Source organism: Purpureocillium takamizusanense, chromosome 2, assembly GCF_022605165.1.
Source record: "Purpureocillium takamizusanense chromosome 2, complete sequence".
NCBI classification, from domain to species: Eukaryota; Fungi; Ascomycota; class Sordariomycetes; order Hypocreales; family Ophiocordycipitaceae; genus Purpureocillium; species Purpureocillium takamizusanense.
In genome coordinates, this window is record NC_063069.1 from 1,391,728 (window position 1) to 1,410,086 (window position 18,359).

The 18,359-nt window shown below is 58.5% G+C and overlaps 5 protein-coding genes across 5 annotated transcripts; 3 read left to right on the plus strand and 2 right to left on the minus strand.

Annotated features, from left to right (window-relative positions):
* Window positions 1-1,623: 1,623 nt before the first annotated feature.
* On the minus strand, window positions 1,624-6,431 carry SPT6 (Transcription elongation factor spt6). Its single transcript, XM_047983241.1, has 4 exons — window positions 6,049-6,431; window positions 5,805-5,990; window positions 2,121-5,742; window positions 1,624-2,064 (listed from the first exon to the last, which is right to left on the minus strand). The coding sequence occupies exons 1-4, from the start codon at window positions 6,220-6,222 to the stop codon at window positions 1,811-1,813; spliced, it is 4,236 nt and encodes a 1,411-aa protein (XP_047839211.1). The 5' UTR covers window positions 6,223-6,431; the 3' UTR covers window positions 1,624-1,810.
* Window positions 6,432-6,809: 378 nt separating this feature from the next.
* Window positions 6,810-7,871, plus strand: JDV02_002237 (uncharacterized protein). The gene has a single exon (XM_047983242.1). It carries the CDS (start codon window positions 7,049-7,051, stop codon window positions 7,646-7,648), a length of 600 nt encoding a protein of 199 aa, XP_047839212.1. The 5' UTR covers window positions 6,810-7,048; the 3' UTR covers window positions 7,649-7,871.
* An 829-nt stretch (window positions 7,872-8,700) lies between these two features.
* Window positions 8,701-11,908, plus strand: STE7 (Mitogen-activated protein kinase kinase). The gene is made up of 4 exons (XM_047983243.1): window positions 8,701-10,013; window positions 10,069-10,226; window positions 10,280-10,811; window positions 10,870-11,908. The coding sequence occupies exons 1-4, from the start codon at window positions 9,732-9,734 to the stop codon at window positions 11,425-11,427; spliced, it is 1,530 nt and encodes a 509-aa protein (XP_047839213.1). The 5' UTR covers window positions 8,701-9,731; the 3' UTR covers window positions 11,428-11,908.
* Window positions 11,909-11,946: 38 nt separating this feature from the next.
* JDV02_002239 (uncharacterized protein) lies at window positions 11,947-12,962 on the minus strand (the record flags this gene model as incomplete). The annotated part of the gene is made up of 2 exons (XM_047983244.1): window positions 11,947-12,541; window positions 12,835-12,962. 2 exons carry the CDS (start codon window positions 12,960-12,962, stop codon window positions 11,947-11,949), a joined length of 723 nt encoding a protein of 240 aa, XP_047839214.1.
* Window positions 12,963-14,173: 1,211 nt separating this feature from the next.
* JDV02_002240 (uncharacterized protein) lies at window positions 14,174-18,278 on the plus strand. The gene is made up of 3 exons (XM_047983245.1): window positions 14,174-14,571; window positions 14,649-17,205; window positions 17,292-18,278. Exons 1-3 carry the CDS (start codon window positions 14,509-14,511, stop codon window positions 17,927-17,929), a joined length of 3,258 nt encoding a protein of 1,085 aa, XP_047839215.1. The 5' UTR covers window positions 14,174-14,508; the 3' UTR covers window positions 17,930-18,278.
* The last annotated feature ends 81 nt before the right edge of the window (window positions 18,279-18,359 follow it).

Sequence of the window (18,359 nt, forward strand, 5' to 3'; positions counted from 1 at the left end):
TCCGAGCGCTGCTGCCCTGTGTTTTCGGCCCCCAACCCGCCCTGCGCGCCCGCGCCGCACCCGGGGAGCAAGGGGCAGCACCGCCCGCGTGCAACTGGAACATCCCATCCATTGATCGATGGAGCCCAGAGGCAGCCCGCAACGAACGACAGTACGTCAGTGCGTACGGGGCAGTATCTGAAGGTCCCCAGAATAGGTACCGAACCCACCCCAACAAGGCATCCAAGTTGAGGGTACTGAGTTGAGGGTACTGTCCTGCCACAACAGGACGTACGTCACTCACCCAAGGTAGGGAGAGGCCAAGCCAAGGTCGCCGGTACTCGGAGCACCCACATGGCGCATCCGCCATTGCGGGGTATGGGGTACATGACTGGCGCCGACGCCAGAATCCACTCTTCTCGAATGGGCGGGCGGAATGCAGGGACTGAACTGGACTGGGGCTGGATCCGGCTGGCTCCTCTCTCTGCTCTGCTGTGTGTGCCCTACTGTGCTGTGCTCTGCTGTGCTGCCCGCCACCTGGACCTCGTGACCCGCCCAGGGTGCGAAAGCACACCGATCATTACTGCATGTTCCACCAACGCGCAGCTTTCGGAGTCCGGCTACGCAGGCGCGTGCCCCGCGGCGGCCAGGCCAGCCCGCTGGAAATCGCCCCCGTCCACGGTGAACGTCGACGGATTCCGTGAGCAAGACCACCCACCGGCCGCGACGCTGACCGCCCGTCAGGCGCGCCGCATCATCAACTGTCGCCGCCGCCGATGTCGCCCGCCGGAGCTCCGCTTACTTTCAATTATTCGTCATCTGCGCCTCCAGGATACACGGCGGCCGTAAACGGCGGGGAGGGACGCGGCTGGACGCGATCACGAGGCCGGTCACCCAGCCGGGCTGGGGGACTGCCGTGTCTCTGCTTCCTTGCTTGCTTGCATGTAAGCCATGCAATCAATCGCCTTTTGCTGCGTCGCGCATTTCGGACAAGCGATCCCTCCCCCCTCGGTGAGTCAAACCGCCTGCCACTTGCTGCCGTCCCTAGTCTGGCTGGCTGGCAAGCCAAGCTTGCACTTGCCGCCCGCCCTCACGGCCGCTTTCGTGTCCCACCTACCCGTCCGCCCGTCCGTCTGTTAGTATGAGACGCTGGGAGCCCTGACGTAGTTGTTTGGGAGCACGTTCCTGCGTGGACAAACGACTGAACCAACAGACCGCCCCGCGAGAGCACATGACCTCGTGTCATCTCAAGGTCACCGCCGTAGCCGCCCATTGTCCAGGTTTAGCAAGCGTGACCTGTATGCTGTACCTGTGGGACTCACGATTCAAGCTGGGACGCGACGGGACAGGCAGACAACTCAACAGTAGCCGCCACTTTGTGTTCGCAATTGACACCTGGTTATATCCCTCTTCTCTGTCTCCCCCTCTGCGTGGAGTTGGACACGTGTACAGACCGGACCGTACTTCGTACTACCAGGCCCTCGTCAGACGATGGCACGCCACCAGGCGGTCTTAGTGAAAGCTGTATAGCGCCCTGCTTCGCCTCAGAAGAAGGCAGCTCGTCCCTAGGAGACCTAGCCAGGACTAAGACCGGTCTGTCCCACGGGTTGAGCCTTGTTTGCACTGCCAATAACACACAACACGTCGAGTCAATCGCGTCACGGCATGTATTGTCATAGTGTTCTATCATGCTCTCAGACCTGCGCTGTCCAGTCCGTCTGTGACCCTCCTGCACGTGAAACCAAGGCCAAGAGGGAAACTAAATATACAGCATAAACTCCCACAAACACGGCTCAGCAACCCCGAGCCGAACCAGTCTCATCTGCGCCGCTTATTTTGTTCCCATCTTGGAGAACTCATTCTGGTATCGCAGCTTGAAGCCATTGCACAAGGCTCGCATGTCGGGGTACTGGTACCCCTTGAGCTCGTATCCCTGAGGAATGGCGCGCACCGGCAGACCGATGACTCGAGCGGTCCGGCTGGCCTTGAAACACAGCCAGAAGTACCCCGGGTGTTTTGTGTCGATGCAAAACGCATATGTTGACCGGTTAGGGTTGGCGTCGATATACGTCGTCAGCCATTTCTCTGCCCATAGCGTTAGCATCGTAAACAAAAGCAGCAACATAGGGACGTGCACATACCCGTCTCGCCTCTTGACCGGTTCTGGAACTTGTCGTGCCTCATCATCTCCTCGACCTTCCTCGCCATGGCCTTGACGTGGTCGACAATCAGTTCGTCCAGGTCGCTATACGTGTACTTGCCGCCTACGCGTAGGAGCTTGCCGACTGAGAATTCGTTGTCCTTCTGCATCTCCAAGACATCAATGTGCTGGTAGACGTTGTCGGCAACCTTCCACGTGACTGCCAGGTGGTCGTTGCCCTTTGACGACGGACGGACGATGACTTCGCCCGACGGTTGCGACCCGAGGTATTCTTCGGCTTGCACCGAGTTGAACGGCTTGAAGTTCGGGTGCTTGATCACGCGCTGCGTGCGCCCCGTCGTCTTGTCCTTCTCCCGCAGCTCGTCCTTATCCTTAGCTTCGAGTGAGTAGTCCCAGCCGTCTCGGCCGTAGTTAATGGGCCGCTTGTACGGGACGCGCAGCGAGTCTTCTCGCATCGACAGCTTCGCCATAAAGTCCTTGTAGTTCATCTCCAAGATTTTTGCTTGCGCCGTCTGGCCCGTGCTGAGCACGTCCTTGACCGATGGCCGGTTTGTCACCTCGTGCGCCTCCACCCGGCCCTCGATGCCGCAGTCTAGCTTCACGATGGCAAAGTCGTCGCGTACGAGGCGTACGTTGACGGGCACAATCATTCCCTCGCAAAGGGTCGCCTTCGTTTCGCCCGTGAATGTTGTGAAAATCTCCGGCTGTGTCAGCAGCGCAAAGCTCCTCCGCAATTCTTCGTACGGCGCCTGAAGCTCGGCGCTGATTGCCTCGAGCGTTGCCCGCTTCCGCTGGTTGAAGTTCTTCAGCAGCTGGTCGGCGTACTCGTCAAGGACCAGCTCGTTGACACGTTCTTGCTCGTCCTGCTTGAACAGTTTGCGGACGATGGCGCCCGGGCCGTTCTCGTCCGTCTCAGCCTTGACGTCTTCTTCGTCCAGTTCCAGAGCATCGGCAGCCATCTTGCGGCCGAGCTCGTAGTCTTCCGGGTGGACACGTGTGTTGTCTAGCGGGTCCGATGATGGGTTCGTCGCGTCGTAGTCGATGTAGAGGAAACTTGCGCAGTTATTCCACACCCTCGGGCCCACGACGGGCACCTTGCCGGTGTCGGGGTCACCGACGAGTTCATCCCTCGTTGTGACAGAGCCGCCATTGGTGTTGATGGCTTTGATGACGCTCGTCGCCTTTCGGGGCCCGAGGCCTGCAACGTACGGCAAGAGATTGGCCGTATACGTGTCGTTCATGGCATCGTTGATGTTGACACCGACCATGTTGACCGTATCGACCATGGCGGATTCGAGGTACTTTGTCAGCTTCTCTTGAGGAAGCATATGCTGGCAAGGATGGAAGGATAGTGATGAAACGTCCTTGCCGAGCGCGGCATACTCCTTCATGGGGTTCTGCATGTAGCGCGCAAGCGCAATGCAGTACCGTGTGACAGGGTTGAGTGACGGATGTTCTGCGAGAGCCCGAGGGCTGTCCTTGTATAGACGTGCAACCTCATCGTCCACAACAATGACCTCCAAAGGTTCAGTGCGGTAGTCATTGGTCTCGGGGTCGTCAAACTCGGGACCCATGAGGCCCTTCTCGCTGACGAGCGTTTCCAGATCGCGTACCAGCTTTTGTGTCTCGGCGCACCAGCCGCTCACGCCAATAACGTCAGGTCGCCGCCGCTGCACAAGTTCCACGAACTGGTCCCGCTGTGACTCGTCACGAGCGAGGTTGCCAAACTTACCCTGCTCAAGGACACGGCCATCTTCCTCGACCCACGCCCAGCACACCGGCTCGCGAGCAGGATCGCCCATGCCGTTGGATAGGGTGAGGACGCGGGGGGTGGTTCCGAGGATCATCCCCTTCGGCTTATAAGGCGCCTGGTCAAGCTTCCTGTAGAATTCTTGCCTGCACATTCTGAGGACTTCGTCTTGGCAAAACGTCCTGATCACCTCCTTGACGTTCTTGACAATGACCTTTTCTAGTTTGGGGTACGCAAGATCGAGAACCCTCTTGCGCTCCTCTCGCCACTGCTCGGCCCGGTCGCTGAAGTTCTCCGACTCGAACTCTTGGTAGAGCAGCCGACGGAAATCGTAGTGAGGCGACATCTCGACCTTGATGTCAACCAGGCCCTCTTCTTCAGCCTTCATCATCTTCAAAAACAATTCAGGCTGATGAACGAGGTCTGCGATCGCCTGGTTCTGGAGATACTTGACCTCGTAATAAGGGTGTGAGTCGTCAATCTTGCGCAGCCCCTTGTCGGTGCGCCGACAGCTGATTTCAGCATTGTGATAATAAGAGCTCCGGAAGTACTTGCGCATCCGCGGGCTAGCAAACAGTTCCTCCGAGTACATCTGCCGCGCGGCATTGATGACCTGGTCTCCAGTGTTGAAGCTATCGTCAATGAGACTGTCGGCCAGGTCCATCGGATACTGCTCGACATCGTCAGGCGTGACCTTTTTGCCTTGGCGCAATGCATTCTTCGCGAGTTGATCTGCCGTTATGCCATAAGCCTTCACAAAGTAGTAGGCTTTGCCGTTGCGGACGCGGTCGTAAAGCGAAGACTTGGACCCTGGACGCTTGGTCTGGGAGACATTGCCGGACATGGCTGCCAGGTCCTTGAGCTTTGGGCCATACTGGAAATGCAAGTAATCTTGCAGGTCCTGCAGTTCCTCCATGGTCGTCGCCTCCGGGACCATTTCTTCCACAATCGGGTCAGAAACTTCGAGTTCTCTGAGGTTCTCGTATGTACGCTCAAGCGAATTCCTCTTCTCGACAAAGGAGCGGAACTTTATGTCGAGCTCAAGGATCTTCCAGAGATCGTCCTGATTCAGGAGTTTGTCGGACTGGATGGTATAGTCCGGAGCATCAGGGTCGTCGCGTGTTGATCTCCGGATCTTCTTGGAATGGAGCAGATAATCTTTGCGGTGCTGGAAGACGTACGGTACTTCTACCTCGTCGACGATGAAAAATTCGAGAACCTTGCCCACAGCTTTGCCGAAGGGAGCCTGGAGTTCTTGGCTCAGACCTTTTTTCGGCCAGAGCAGGGTCGTGATCCATCGCGCCTCCTCCCTGAACTGTTCTGCTGTGAGCTGCAGGTTCTTGAAGGGCTTGCGGTCGAGCTGGAATCGTTCGGGCTCGTCGGTGAATCGGATTTCGTTGTCTTCGTCCGTGAGAAGCTTCTCCTTCAGCTGTGAGGGCTCAAAAACGTCCTTGAGCTCGATGGCCTGCTCCTCTCGCTCGCGGTCCTCTTCTTCGTCCTCCAGTTGGAGCGCCCAGTCGTAGTCCTCGCCATTTCCGAAGATGGCTTCCATGTCGTCCAGGGCGTCCTTGTCCAAGCCGGTCGTATCGACAATCGTCCCAACACCCCTATCGCGCGGACGAGCCACTTCGGCATCTTCCAGCTGTCGCATACGCTCGTCCTCGTCCTCAGGGAAATCCTCCTCGATGAAGTCGTCAAACTCGTCAGCCTGGGCCCGAAAGTTGGACCGACCGTACGGCCGCTGCTCGGCCACTTCCTCGTCCTCATCGGAGAAGATTTCCTCGAGGCCGCGACGCTCGTTCACCGGTTCGTCGTCATCGCGATGACCCCGTTTGAGTCGCTTGAACTTGGACTGGAGTGACCGTCAGCAGTGCGCTCCTCCAGAGTTGGGCATTTACTGTCGGGCATCTCTACCTGCGTCTGTGGTTTCGGCCGCTCCCCGAATTGCTCTCCGATGAGCTCCAAGTCGTCTTCATCGAGGCGCTCCTCTTCCTCACGATCGCGATGTTCTCGTTTTCGCTTGATCGGACGATCCTCACCATCGGAGCCCTCCCCGCCCTCTTCCTCCTCATCCTCATCGACAATGAAACCTTCACGGATCTGTGCAATGGACGGTTATTTGGGGCTGATCAGCCGGATGGAGCACCAGGGCACGCACCTTTCTTGCCTCCTCCTCGTCATCGTCATCCTCCTCCTCTTCGCTCGAGTCTTCGAAGCCGGCGCCATTTTTCCTCCGGCGCTCCTCGCCGGTTTCTTCGTCGAAGGACTCGTCGTCCTCTTCGTCGTCCAGCTCCGCCTCGCCGGAGATCAAGTCGCGCATGGAGGTGCTCATCGTGGCGGGTGATTGACGGGTCGAGGCAGCACGCGGCAAACAAGTTTATCGGACTCCTCCGGGGGGGTTGGGAAGCCGGGGGGAGATGCAGCCGACGGCCCTGAGGGATTCGCGACGAGAAGAAAAGAAGGCACGCGGCCCGCGTATTGTCGGCAGCGATGCGGCGTTGGGCTGGCCCTCTCTCTCCCTTTGGGCTGTTTGAATTTTTGGAGTCGTGCTGTAGCTTCAGCCTCATCGCGGTGGCAGGGGCGCGGAGGAATTACACATGTTCCGCTCCACACCCACAAGCGTGATTACGTAATTTGCGCCATGGTGCTCTGAATGCACGCTGGAGGTACTTCGGTCTTGTGGATGATAACTTGATCGTGCCGCAAGGTCGTCCTCATGGAAGAAACCAATCGCCTAATTCTTCATGATCCTTCAGAGCGAGAGACCAGTAGTACAGTATTTCACACCCTCGGGTTTACGGTCTCTTTGGTGGCAAAGTGCGGTTACACAGACTGTCAACCTCACAGGATGCTCGAGTGCCGCGCAACTGCTCAGTTCTCTCACCCAAGGGCCTGATGACAGCTCAAAAAGTAGAAATTCGAGAATTTGCTTCCTTCCCATGCCAAAGCGTTGAGCTTGATGACCCGAGGAAGCCTCATCCTTGCCGGCACAGTTTGAGTCACCCCGGCTGCATGCGCTAACGCATGCGGTTTCTGGCAGCCTGCCTCAATTCGACTGCCTGGCGAGGCTCCCGCGAGCGTCAAGATATATAAGCTTAGAAGACATCTCGTTGCGCCTGTTTCTCACATTCCGCGCCTCTAAGCCTTTGTCATAAGCCATGACAGTCGATCAAAGCACTCGGATTGCGCCGACGGTCAGCACAGACGCCCTAGCAGGGTCTGAGTCGGTAGCAGCGCACGACATCTCGGTACCCGACTATTACCGTGCCAATCCAGACGTCAACGCCCTCATCGTCGGCGCCGTAGTATTTTGCGGCGACGAAATTCTTGTTATTCAACGGGCGGCAGGCGACTTTGCGGGCCTGATGTGGGAGGTCCCGGGGGGTTGCTGTGAGGCCGACAAGGACAGCACCGTTCTCGCGGGCGTGGCAAGGGAGCTCCTGGAGGAGACTGGTCTGCATCTGCGAAGCATCAAACGCGTGGTTGACGAGGTCGACATTCCGGACCACCAAAAGGTCGATTTCATGTGGCGCAAGGTCACTTTCGAGGTCGAGGTCGAAGAGGGCCACGGCCTTGCGGCAGCGGACAAACGGGAAATCATGACGGCTGCGGTCAAGCTCGAGCCGGATGAGCACCAGGACTGGGGATGGGCGAGCGAAAGCCAGGTGAAGGAGAAGAAGTGGCCCAAGGGTACTTTGGATTCATTGTCGCTGCAGCACGAGTCTATACTGCAGGCATTTCGGACGCGGACAGGATGATGATGTGGCGTAGGGAGTGGCCTGGGGGCTTGATGTGTGCAAGTCATCGATGGCAATACAGCCAAGACGCCACGCCGTTCTTCATGGCGAGACGGGCAACGATGCTTGGCAGGTTGTTCAAGAAGCTAGCTAGGCAGTCATCACACCATGGAGCTTAGATATCCGCGATTCGAAGCTCGTACGTATTTCTAGCAGCCGTCGTTTCCGTTTCTTGGAGCACGGGCGAGCATGCAGCAGTGACCACGTGCCGGCAAAAGATGGCGGTTACAGGGCTGCTGGCATGCTGGTTGAAGGAAATCGTTTCATAGCTTGGCGCTTGGGCGCTGGAACCCGAGTCAAGACTGGTCGACGCGCGGCCAATGAGACGAACATGCGCGCATCCCGTCACCGCTGCCCGTGCCTTTGCCCTTCTAAGTGGCCCAGTGCAGAAGGCGACTACGGCAAGGGAAAGGGGCCGCGTGCTCTGATGGCAGCCAGTGAGACGGGCATGCGACCTGGACGGGCGCCCGTCGCGCGGGCGTCATTGATCAGCGATGAGCGATGCACTGGCCAGCAGCGTCTTTCCCGCCTGTCTACCTTAAATCTGTAGTCTCGAATTTCTCGATGTGCATGTGCCTTGGGTATTAAGTTAGGGAGACACCCGACCTTGTGGATCGCCAGGACCAGGACGTCCTGCAGGCGGGCACATCGGCAGGGGGTGCAGCCGGCCGCACGTCCGGTTGAGTAGGTACCTTCCAAGGTTACCTTCCTGGAGGTGCTGAGGTGCTAAGGTCAGACTACAGGCACTAAGAGCATGAGAGCCCAGTACTAAGGGGGTACAAAGTGCTGAGGGTGTAGGTACGGTACCTAGTAGGTTTTTTTGGGGGCCGCACGCCGGTGCATGCGCGGCGCCCGAAACGCCGGCGGCCGTCAGTGCATGTCAGGGCTCCTTATAAACCCAACGCGGAAGCGTCCAGACGCTGGAGCTCCAGCTCGAGACCCAAACTTTGTTCTCTGACAAGCATTGCTGCACTTATTGACGGCCTCAGGCTGATTGCTTGAGCCCCCCCCCCACTCCTCCCCAAGGTTCTCCGCCGCGCCGGCCCATCAACACCGTGAACGTCCAGGAACCCCCACCAGCATCCAAGGGGCCCTCCCGTCGACTTCCATTCCGTCCACCATCCATCCATCCAAAGGGGTGCATGACGAGACACCTCTTTTTAGCGACAGGGAGAGGCCGCCGTTCGTGCACCCATCCATCCGCCGCCGCCTTGCCCTGCCCTGCATCAAATCCCTCCTTCGGCTCACCGCACACGCAGTACGTAGTTAGCACAGACCCCGCGTTGCATCCCAGGGCGGGCATCAAGGGTTAACGTTCGAGGACCTGCTTTGCTTCGTGCAACGCTTGCCGCGCCCACGCCCAAGGTACCCTACCTTTTCCAAGCCCACGCCCAACAGTCAGTCGACGGCATCTCGGGTCTCCATCCGGCAGCTTTTCAAGACTAGACGCTGCCCAACGGCCACGATCAGTTTGGTTTGCCAGACACTTCACGTCGCCCTACTTCATACAAGTTGTTGCACTAGCCCCGGTTCGTTCAGCGGTCGGCACAGGGGGTCTACTAAGGCAGACAGACGGACCACCCCATCGCAAGCGCCACAGCGGATAGCCCAACTCCATCGGCCAGGTTGGAGTTGTCTCGGGTCCCGGGGGCACTTCGCTGCGCCGCGCCGCGCCGTCACAATCACTGAGGCGCCTTTTATTATCTACCCCACCACTTCCAACGACAGGAGTCGTTCAACGGTCGTTCGAGGAGAGCTTCACAGCACCTCTCCCCACGGGCCCCTTCTCTATCCTGTCCTATACTATCCTATTCTATTACAATCTATCGCCGTCATTGGCTGTGCCAACTTACCTCGTCCCTGGGCTCCGAATCCCCCATCCCGCCGGCTGCGCTGCCGTCGCTTCGCGCAAAGGAATGACCCCAGGGCTCTGGACGTCCAAAACCCCGCCCTGAACGCTCCGCCGCGACATCGAATTTTGCTCGCCCCCAACGCTTCGACCGGGACGGCAAACGCCCTCTCGACGCCGTAACACTTCACAGCCATGGCTGATCCGTTCGCTCCGCGCTCTATGAAGCGCAAGAACGTCAAGGGCCTCGCCCTGACGCCCGCCGCTCCGCGACCGCCGCCAACGGCCGAAACCAGCCGCGCCGAAGTGGACGGCGCTCGCGACGACAACAAGGACGGCCAGCTCGAGATTGGCATCGAGTACAAGTTGGATCTCCGGCCCGAGGACCTCGAAATCCTCAAAGAGCTCGGCTCCGGAAATGGCGGCACTGTCAGCAAGGTCAAGCACCTAAGCACCGGCACCGTCATGGCGCGCAAGGTTCGCACCGAGAAACCCACACCGGCGCACGTTTGCTCATGGCTAACGGCCTCAGGTCATACACGTTGAGGCCAAGAAGGAGATGCGGAAGCGAATCGTTCGAGAGCTGCAGATCATGCACGGCTGCCACTCTGACTTCATTGTCAACTTTTACGGCGCCTTCCTGAACAGCAACAACGATGTCATCATGTGCATGGAGTACATGGACGTCGGGTGAGTCAAGCGAAATTTGAACTGCCAGCATTGCAGCTGACTAGCATACACAGATCCCTCGACAGGGTCTCCAGGGTCTTTGGCCCGGTCCGCGTCGACGTCCTGGGCAAGATTGCCGAAGCGACGCTCGGTGGCCTTACCTACCTCTACTCGAAACACCACATCATGCATCGAGACATCAAGCCGTCCAATATCCTGGTTAACTCCCGGGGCTCGATCAAGTTGTGCGATTTTGGAGTATCGGGAGAACTCATCAACTCAATCGCCGACACCTTTGTCGGAACGTCAACTTACATGGCTCCTGAGCGCATTCAAGGCGAGAAGTATACCGTCAAGTCTGACGTGTGGAGCTTCGGCCTCACCATTATGGAGCTCGCCATCGGCAAATTCCCGTTTGCTGCGAGTGAGCAGTTCTCCGACGAGGAGTGCGCGCCGGCCGGCATTCTCGACCTGCTGCAGCAGATTGTTCACGAACCCGCGCCAAAGCTACCCAAGAGCGATGCCTTCCCAAGCATCTTGGAGGACATGATACAGAAGTGCCTCTATAAGCAGCCAGAGGAGAGACCGACGCCCCAGGAGCTCTTGGTAGGCGTCTTGATGCACATGTAATCCCCCCTTGGCCTATTGCTGACTATGACAATAGGACCGCGAACCGTTTGTGCAGGCAGCCAAGCGGACCCCTGTTGACCTCAGACAATGGGCTATTGGTCTCATGGAGCGAGACAATCGCAAGTCACACTTGGCGCCTCAACTGTCGCCAGCAACCCATGACCTGTTGCGATCGAGCGATTCTCCGACCTACCAGACCCATGGCGACGAACGCACAATCCACACGCCCACATCGGGCGAGATACCCATTGGAGGCGCCGGCATCATCTCTCCCCGCGACCAGCATCAGCGAAGCCGCTCACCCAACGGCTACAGCTCTGGCAGAACACCAGCCACGGCACATCCCGGCATGGGACCCAGGGTCGCTACGACCAACTCGATACCCCAGACGTCCTCGTACACTGAGAACCCGGCACCTGCAAGCGCGAATGCCGCAACGGCAACGTTCAGCCTGCCCGTGCGACCTGGTCCGCCCGGAGGTCCGCTGCCGCCTCCACCGCCTCCGCGGAAGCAGACGCCGGAGGATTTCCGGAGAGAGAACAGGAGACAGGCAACGTTTGGTCTTCCACCGAACCCGAGCTACGGCCTTTAGGAAATGCCGTGGCCCGTCGGACTTGACCAGGACCAGCTCCAGCTCCAGCGCCTCTGGACCACGGGCGATGCCACGTGTGGAGATTTTGCTTAGCATTGGTCGGCGCATTTTTCTTTCGGGGTTTGTTTCGACCACGTCGAATCCTGTCATCAGAATCAGCCAAAGTCGCTTCTAAAAGACTTACAAGCTATGGGGCGAGGAGATGCTAGAAGTCGGCGGACAACCGCGACGGGACAATGGCCAATTGGGCATTTGGCCTTGGATTTGGTCGTTTGCGGATAGGTCGTTTTAATCGTAAGCAACGCAGGCGTCTGGTTCAAAATGAGGGGAAAAGTCATGAACAACGGATCTCGCGGCGCCAGTCTGAATATGTGCGTGACAAAATGTTTTGCGTGCTTCAACGCGGCCATTGACCCGAAGGATTGATTCTGGCAGTGTGTCTACTAGACATAATAGTCTTGGCGCTTCGTATAATGCAGAGAGTCTATAGTAAAGCCCGGCTCCATGTACCCGTCCCGTCTAAACAATCTCACGGCCCTCGAAGCCCTCTTCCAAGATGGCCACAAGGTCATCCAGCTTGTCAATGACCAAGTCAGTGTGGGCGTGATCGGCAATGGCGCGGTTCACATCGTTGACGAGCAAGACGGTGGCAGCGCCAGCCAACCTCCCGGCAGTCATGTCGTCGATCATGTCGCCGACCATGATGAGGCCGCTGGCGTCGGGCTGGCCGGTGCGGTCGTCGACGAGCCCCCAGGAGCGGGCGATGTGCAGGATGCCCGCGGGGTCGGGCTTGGGGGGGCGGAAGTCGCGGGTGACGATGGGGTCGAAGACGGAGCCGGCGAGGAACTTGCCGAGGAAGCCCTGGACGGGGACGTCGAAGTTGCGGGTGCAGATGGTCTTGGGGACGCGGCGGTCGTCGAGGTAGGACATGAGGCGGGCGAGGCCGGGCTGCGGCACCTGCGACTCCATGGCGCGGCGCTCGACGGCGCGGATGGCCTCGATGGCGGCGGGCTGAGCGGCGGGGGGGAGCTGCTCGATGTGCTCGAGGATGTCGATGCCCTTGTCGATGCCGAGGGCGGCGCGCATCTCCCCGAACATGTGCGTCTGCGGCTCGCTGGTTGTTGTGTCTGTGTGTTAGCCTATGGAGCGTGCTGCCGGAGTTGGAAAGTCATTGCGCGGGATATGTGATGATGGGGGAGGTTGTGAGGTGGCATCCTTGGACGGTTGTCGCAAGCGTAGGCATGGCGCTTTGCAACTTGGTCTTGGACGCCCGAACCCCAACCCAATGTCCCGAGTCTGCTTGTCTTCCTCATACGAGCTCGAGACAAGTGACGAAAAGACACCGTGTTCCACAACATGCTTTCCTCCGCCAGGTCGCCGCCGCCGCCGCCGCCGAGGGTCGCTCACCATAACGTGCCGTCCATATCAAAGACCACGCCCCGCAACTTCGGGCGGCCGTCGCTCGCCGCCGTCTCCGCCAGAGGAGCGAACCGCCGAGGCGCCGAGGAGGCCATGGCGGACAGGGCGCGCCACATGCAAGAGGTTTGGATGCGTGAAGTTGAGGAGTCGGAGGATGATGATGCGGGAGCGCCGTGAGATACAGGGTAAGCTGCACCGAAGAGACGGATCGGCGACACTTATCTGATTGATTGCTGGCGCGAAAACTTGCCCAGGAGTTTCAGATGTCCTGGCGAGAGTAGAGAGGCACGAGGTCCGAAAGGAGCGATCCTGGAACCTGAAGAAACTCCAGTGGACAGCAGCAGCAGCAGCAGCAAGCGTCGCCGGCTGGGCGGGTGGGGATGAAGTCCGACTGATGTGTCAATATGCGACGGCTGCGAGATCGGGTGCCACGCCCGCGTTGTTGGTGGGCATGGAAACGGCATGCGCCGGCAGACGCCAACAAGCGCTAAGTAAAGCACGCCGCCCAACGCAGAGGGCGCGTCTAGTGCTCCAAAAAACCATGACGAGAGACAGTATCGTTGACGTATGCCGTGCGTGAGGATTCAAACGCCCGGGGCGGACGCAAAGGCTGCAGGTTGCGGGCATATGAGCCTCGATTGAAAACAGCAGGTGAGAGACATGATGGTGTTTCTACAAGGCACGTAACCACGGAATGAGCATTGACATGTGCACGGCATCGGGCCACAAGATCAACAAGAAAGGCCAATCCGAGACACGACAACAACGAGAGCGCACAAAAGCAGCATGTGTCGGGGGCTTGGGTAACCTTGACCAGCGTTGATTGCTTGGAACCATCTTGAGTGTGAATCGACTCACAATCTGGGGCACATCAAATGGGTTATGAGAGAGAATGCTAATAATGGGAGAGATGCGGTGGCATCATAACTACTGTCACCCCCGTTCACAGAGCCCTTCCGCCTCTGATGAGGTCACGTACGGTATCAAGAAATTGCAGGTGGGAAGGCTTCCCAGTTGACTCACGTCCTTGAACTTCTTATAGTGGGCTGAGAGTGGTCCGTTGGGCTCTTGCAACCTGAAAGAAATTGAAGGGTGACCAAGTCATCACTCCGAAGGAACCTCGTGCGAGTCATCAACCTCAGCTCTTTCACCAGAGTGCACCGCCGCATGCTGCAGCGCCACTGCAAGACAGCCGGCGGCAGCTCTCCACTAAATGCTACCATACCGTAGCTGAGTTAGTTAGCTCCCCACGCCAGCTCCGCTAGCTCCAGCTCCGGCTGTGGATGGGTTGCTACACCACTGTACCGTCTATGATTACCTTCCTTGACCTTGCCAGACCCGCGTCACATACTAGGCAATATCCCGACTCTTCATGCTGCCGCAACACCATCGAGCGATCTGCTCAACCACACCCCTACACTGCACGCGCACTGCGGGCCAACACAAGACCGCCTGTCCCAGTCGACGACAGCGCATCGAAGCCCGGGCGCACCTTCCGTCCTCCCCATCGCCAGGCAGCACCTTTCACAGCTTCCGCAGACATCGCGACGGAGTCGATAGACCGCGACAACCGATCCTTGCGCTTCGTCCCGGACCATGAAGCATCTCCAGACACCGCACGCGCTCAGCATCGGCCGCGCAGCAGACTAGACGTTCGTCATAATGAGCTCTAGCGGAACCTCTGCGTCGGGCGCCTGGCCGCCCTCGCGTCCCTCTAAGCGAAGCGTACGTCTTGCGAACGCTGTCGCTGCGTACCGTCCCCCCATTATTGACCGTTCAAACTGATGCGTTTGCCGATTTAGAAACTTCGAAATGGCACCTTCATCATCCCAAGCACGGGCGAGCGATCCCGCCGACAATTCACCTTGCGCGCCTCGAGCGACATCCCCCCGAACGGCAACGAATATGGCCGCGCAGCAGCAAGCCCTCCCAGCCCGGACGGAGGCCCAGTGCACACTGCCGTTGACACGATGAAGAGGCGCGTTGTCGAGGCGTATGATTGGGTCAACTCGGACGCCGGCCATCAAGTACTCAAGTGCACGCTGGCCTACCTGCTCGGGAGCTTGGGCACCTTCTGGCCTGCCTTGTCCAACTTCCTCGGCCATCGCGATGGCAAACACATCGTTGCAACGTTGACGGTATACTTTCACCCGGCCCGTACGGCTGGTTCTATGCTGGAGGCGGTCTTGATTGCCATTGCCGCCGTCGCATATGCCGTAACCGTCAGCGTACTCTCCATGGCGGCGGCCATCGCGTCGCGCAAGAGCACAGGCTCGACGGTCCCCGCACACGTCACTGTGCTCCTCATCTTCGTGGGTGGCGGCTTGGGTTTTGTCGGTTGGGTCAAGCAGAGGCTTAACCAGCCCCTGGTCAACACCGCTTCTACTCTCGCGTCCATGGCCATCATCACCGTCATCACCAAGGAGCAGTCAGTGCAGGACGGCTACTTCTCCGGCGATAAGATCTTGCAGGTGCTCAAGATGTTGCTCCTCGGCATCACTTTTACCGTGGCCGTGAACCTGCTCATCTGGCGGGTGTCGGCGAGGCACAACCTACGGCGCTCCATCGTCACCGCCTCGGCGTGCCTGAGTGACAAGATCTCATTCATCACCAGGGGCTTTCTCAACGGATCCGATGAGGAGGTCAACTCCCTCGACTACAGTAGGATGAGGGATTGCTACAACTCGACATACGCGCGCATGTCTGAGGGTCTCCGCGAAGCGAAGCTGGAATACTACTTTCTGGGTCGCGAGAAGGTGTACAGGCTGGACAAGAAGCTCTACAAATCGGTAGAGGCACTCTCGGCCGCCATTGGAGGCCTTCGCAGCGCGCTAAATACGCAACTGACACTGCTCAAGGAGGCGCCAAGCTTGGGAGACCGAACGGGATCAATATCGTCGATTCTACCACCCGTTTTCTCGCCGCGCACAACGCGTGCGGTATCTGGATTCTTCGACGAGGACCGAGAGCCGCTGTCAGTCATAGAAGAGGACGACGATGAGCCGCGTGGGCTCGTCCAGTCGCAGTCTGACCCGTCCTTGGACAAATGCCCCGCGTTTCGCGCGCCGTCCGATATATTTGCTCTTTTCATGGCCCTGCTCGGGCCGTCCATGAAATCGCTCGCCTACACATTGTCAGAAATTCTGCGTGAGTCACCTTTTGATCCGCAAGACATGAATAGAGTCACGACCAACGATCAGCTTCGCGAAAGCCTGCGAGACGCCATTAACCTGTACAACAATGCTCGGGCAAATGCGCTGCAGGAGCTATACAAGAACATAGAGATGGGGCGCTCCAGGTCTGAAAAGATACAGGCGGACATTGAGGAGGTTGCCGCGGCGTGTGGTCACTTTTCCTTTACGCTGATGGCCGTGGCGGACGAGCTCGACTCGTATCTGGATGTGGTGGAGGACCTTCAGCACGTCACTGAGACCCAGGATCGCAGCTGGGAATTCCTCAAGATCTGGAACTATTGGTCGCCGTTCCGCAGAAAGGGGCACCGAGCAGACCCTGAGTACGAGGCACTTCTGAGCAAAAAGCCACAGCCGATTAAGAAGTCGGCCGTGCCAAAAGGCATCCCGGAATCGATGGTGAAGCGCAGGGATTCTTTCAATTGGGATGCGGCGCCGCAGTCCAGCACACTCGTCAGGCGCATATCGGAAAAGATTTTGATCGTCATGCGCTTCTTTACGCGCGAGGACGTCACGTTTGGCATCAAGGTCGGCATTGGAGCGGTGGTATGGGCCATGTTCGCCTTCATCCACGACACAAGACCCATGTACCAGCACTGGAGAGGCGAATGGGGCCTGCTGTCATACATGATTGTCGTCGGCATGACGACGGGCGCCTCCAACACAACGTCGACGGCGCGTCTCCTCGGTACGATCATTGGAGCGGCCTGTGCCGTCGTGTCGTGGCTCGTCAGCCAGGGCAATCCCTACCTCCTCGCACTGTTCGGCTGGCTCCTTGCGTGCTGGAACTTTTACCTCATTCTTGTCCTCAAGAATGCGCCCCTGGGCCGCATCTCCCTGCTCGCGTACAACGTCATCGTCCTTTACGCCTATAGCCTGTCACAGGACGTCGACGATGACGACGATGACGAGGGCGGGAAGAATCCGCTCATCTTCGACATCACGTACCACCGAGTGGTGGCCGTCGTGCTTGGCATCTTGTGGGGTATGATCATCTGTCGCTTGCTGTGGCCCATCTCCGGCCGGCTCAAATTCAAGGAAGGGCTATCAGTGCTCTATTTGCAGTTGGGGCTCATTTGGAAGCGTGGCCCCCTGAGCGTCTTGCTTGAGAACGATAACACGCAGGACTACTTGCAGGAAGAGGAGCAAACTGCTCTGCGTCGCTACGGTAAGTTTCACCTTCTTCTGCCCTGCTTGCCGCTGCCAGGCACCGGGATATCATAAACAAAGAAAGCTCACGATTTATGTCTGTAGCGTTGAAACTCGAGTCGCTTCGCAACTCAGCCAAGTCCGAGTTCGAGTTGCGCGGACCGTTCCCGCACGAGGCGTACGGGCGCGTCATGCACTCCACCAGGCACATCCTCGACGGCTTCTACGCCATGCGCCTCATCACCCAGCGCCGCCTGACCCTCTCCGCCGGCGAGCGCGCTCTCCTGGCCTCCACCGCCGAGGAGCGTGTCCGCCTATGCCAGCGCATCTGCCACATCTTCGAGGTCCTCGCCTCGAGCCTCATGCTCGAGTACCCGCTCACCGACGCGATCCCCACCATCGAGAACACCAAGGACCGCCTGCTCGGCAAGATCCACCGCTTCCGCAAGGACCACATGGTGGCCGGGCTGCGCGGTGGTGGGGGCGGCGGTGGCGACGGAGATGGAGATGGCCAAGCTGCGAGCGCCAGCGGAGGCACCATTGCCGCCGCCCGCACTGGCGAAGACGTTGTCGGGACGGTGAGGACGGACGGGGTCGTCGTCGATGAGAGGGACTACGCGCTGCTGTACGCGTACACGCTCGTGACGGCGCAGGTGGCTGAGGAGCTCAAAAATGTGCAGAACGAGATTGAGGCGCTGTTCGGAGTGCTGCACCCGGAGGAGCTGTTGCTCGAGTACACGTGAGGCCTCTGTCTCTCACTTTCTCCCTTCCTCTTTTGGCTCTTCGCCCTCCACATTTCTTTCCCCATCTACATGGATTTTACTTCTGGATTTTGTTTCGAGCGCACGGAGTTATTTGGAAGATGCAGAACTGGCATGGGCAAAGGAAAAAGGGAAACGGTGCGCAAGGTAGTAGTAGTAGCAGAGTCGGAAAGCATAAACGAGAGGGTTCGGAGTGTGCCTTGTATTGGGGCCATGGAATGAATATTTGATGGCGGGAAGATGGCTCGCTGGCTCGCTGGCTGCCCATACATATATACGAGACGAATAAAAGCAGCGAGCGAATGATTTGTGGTTCCCATGCGCGACGACCAGAGGATGCTCGCTCACTTTGACTCGTGTGATACCAGGATCGCATTGGAGTGATAGCAATTGTCTCTTAGGGGGAGGGGTT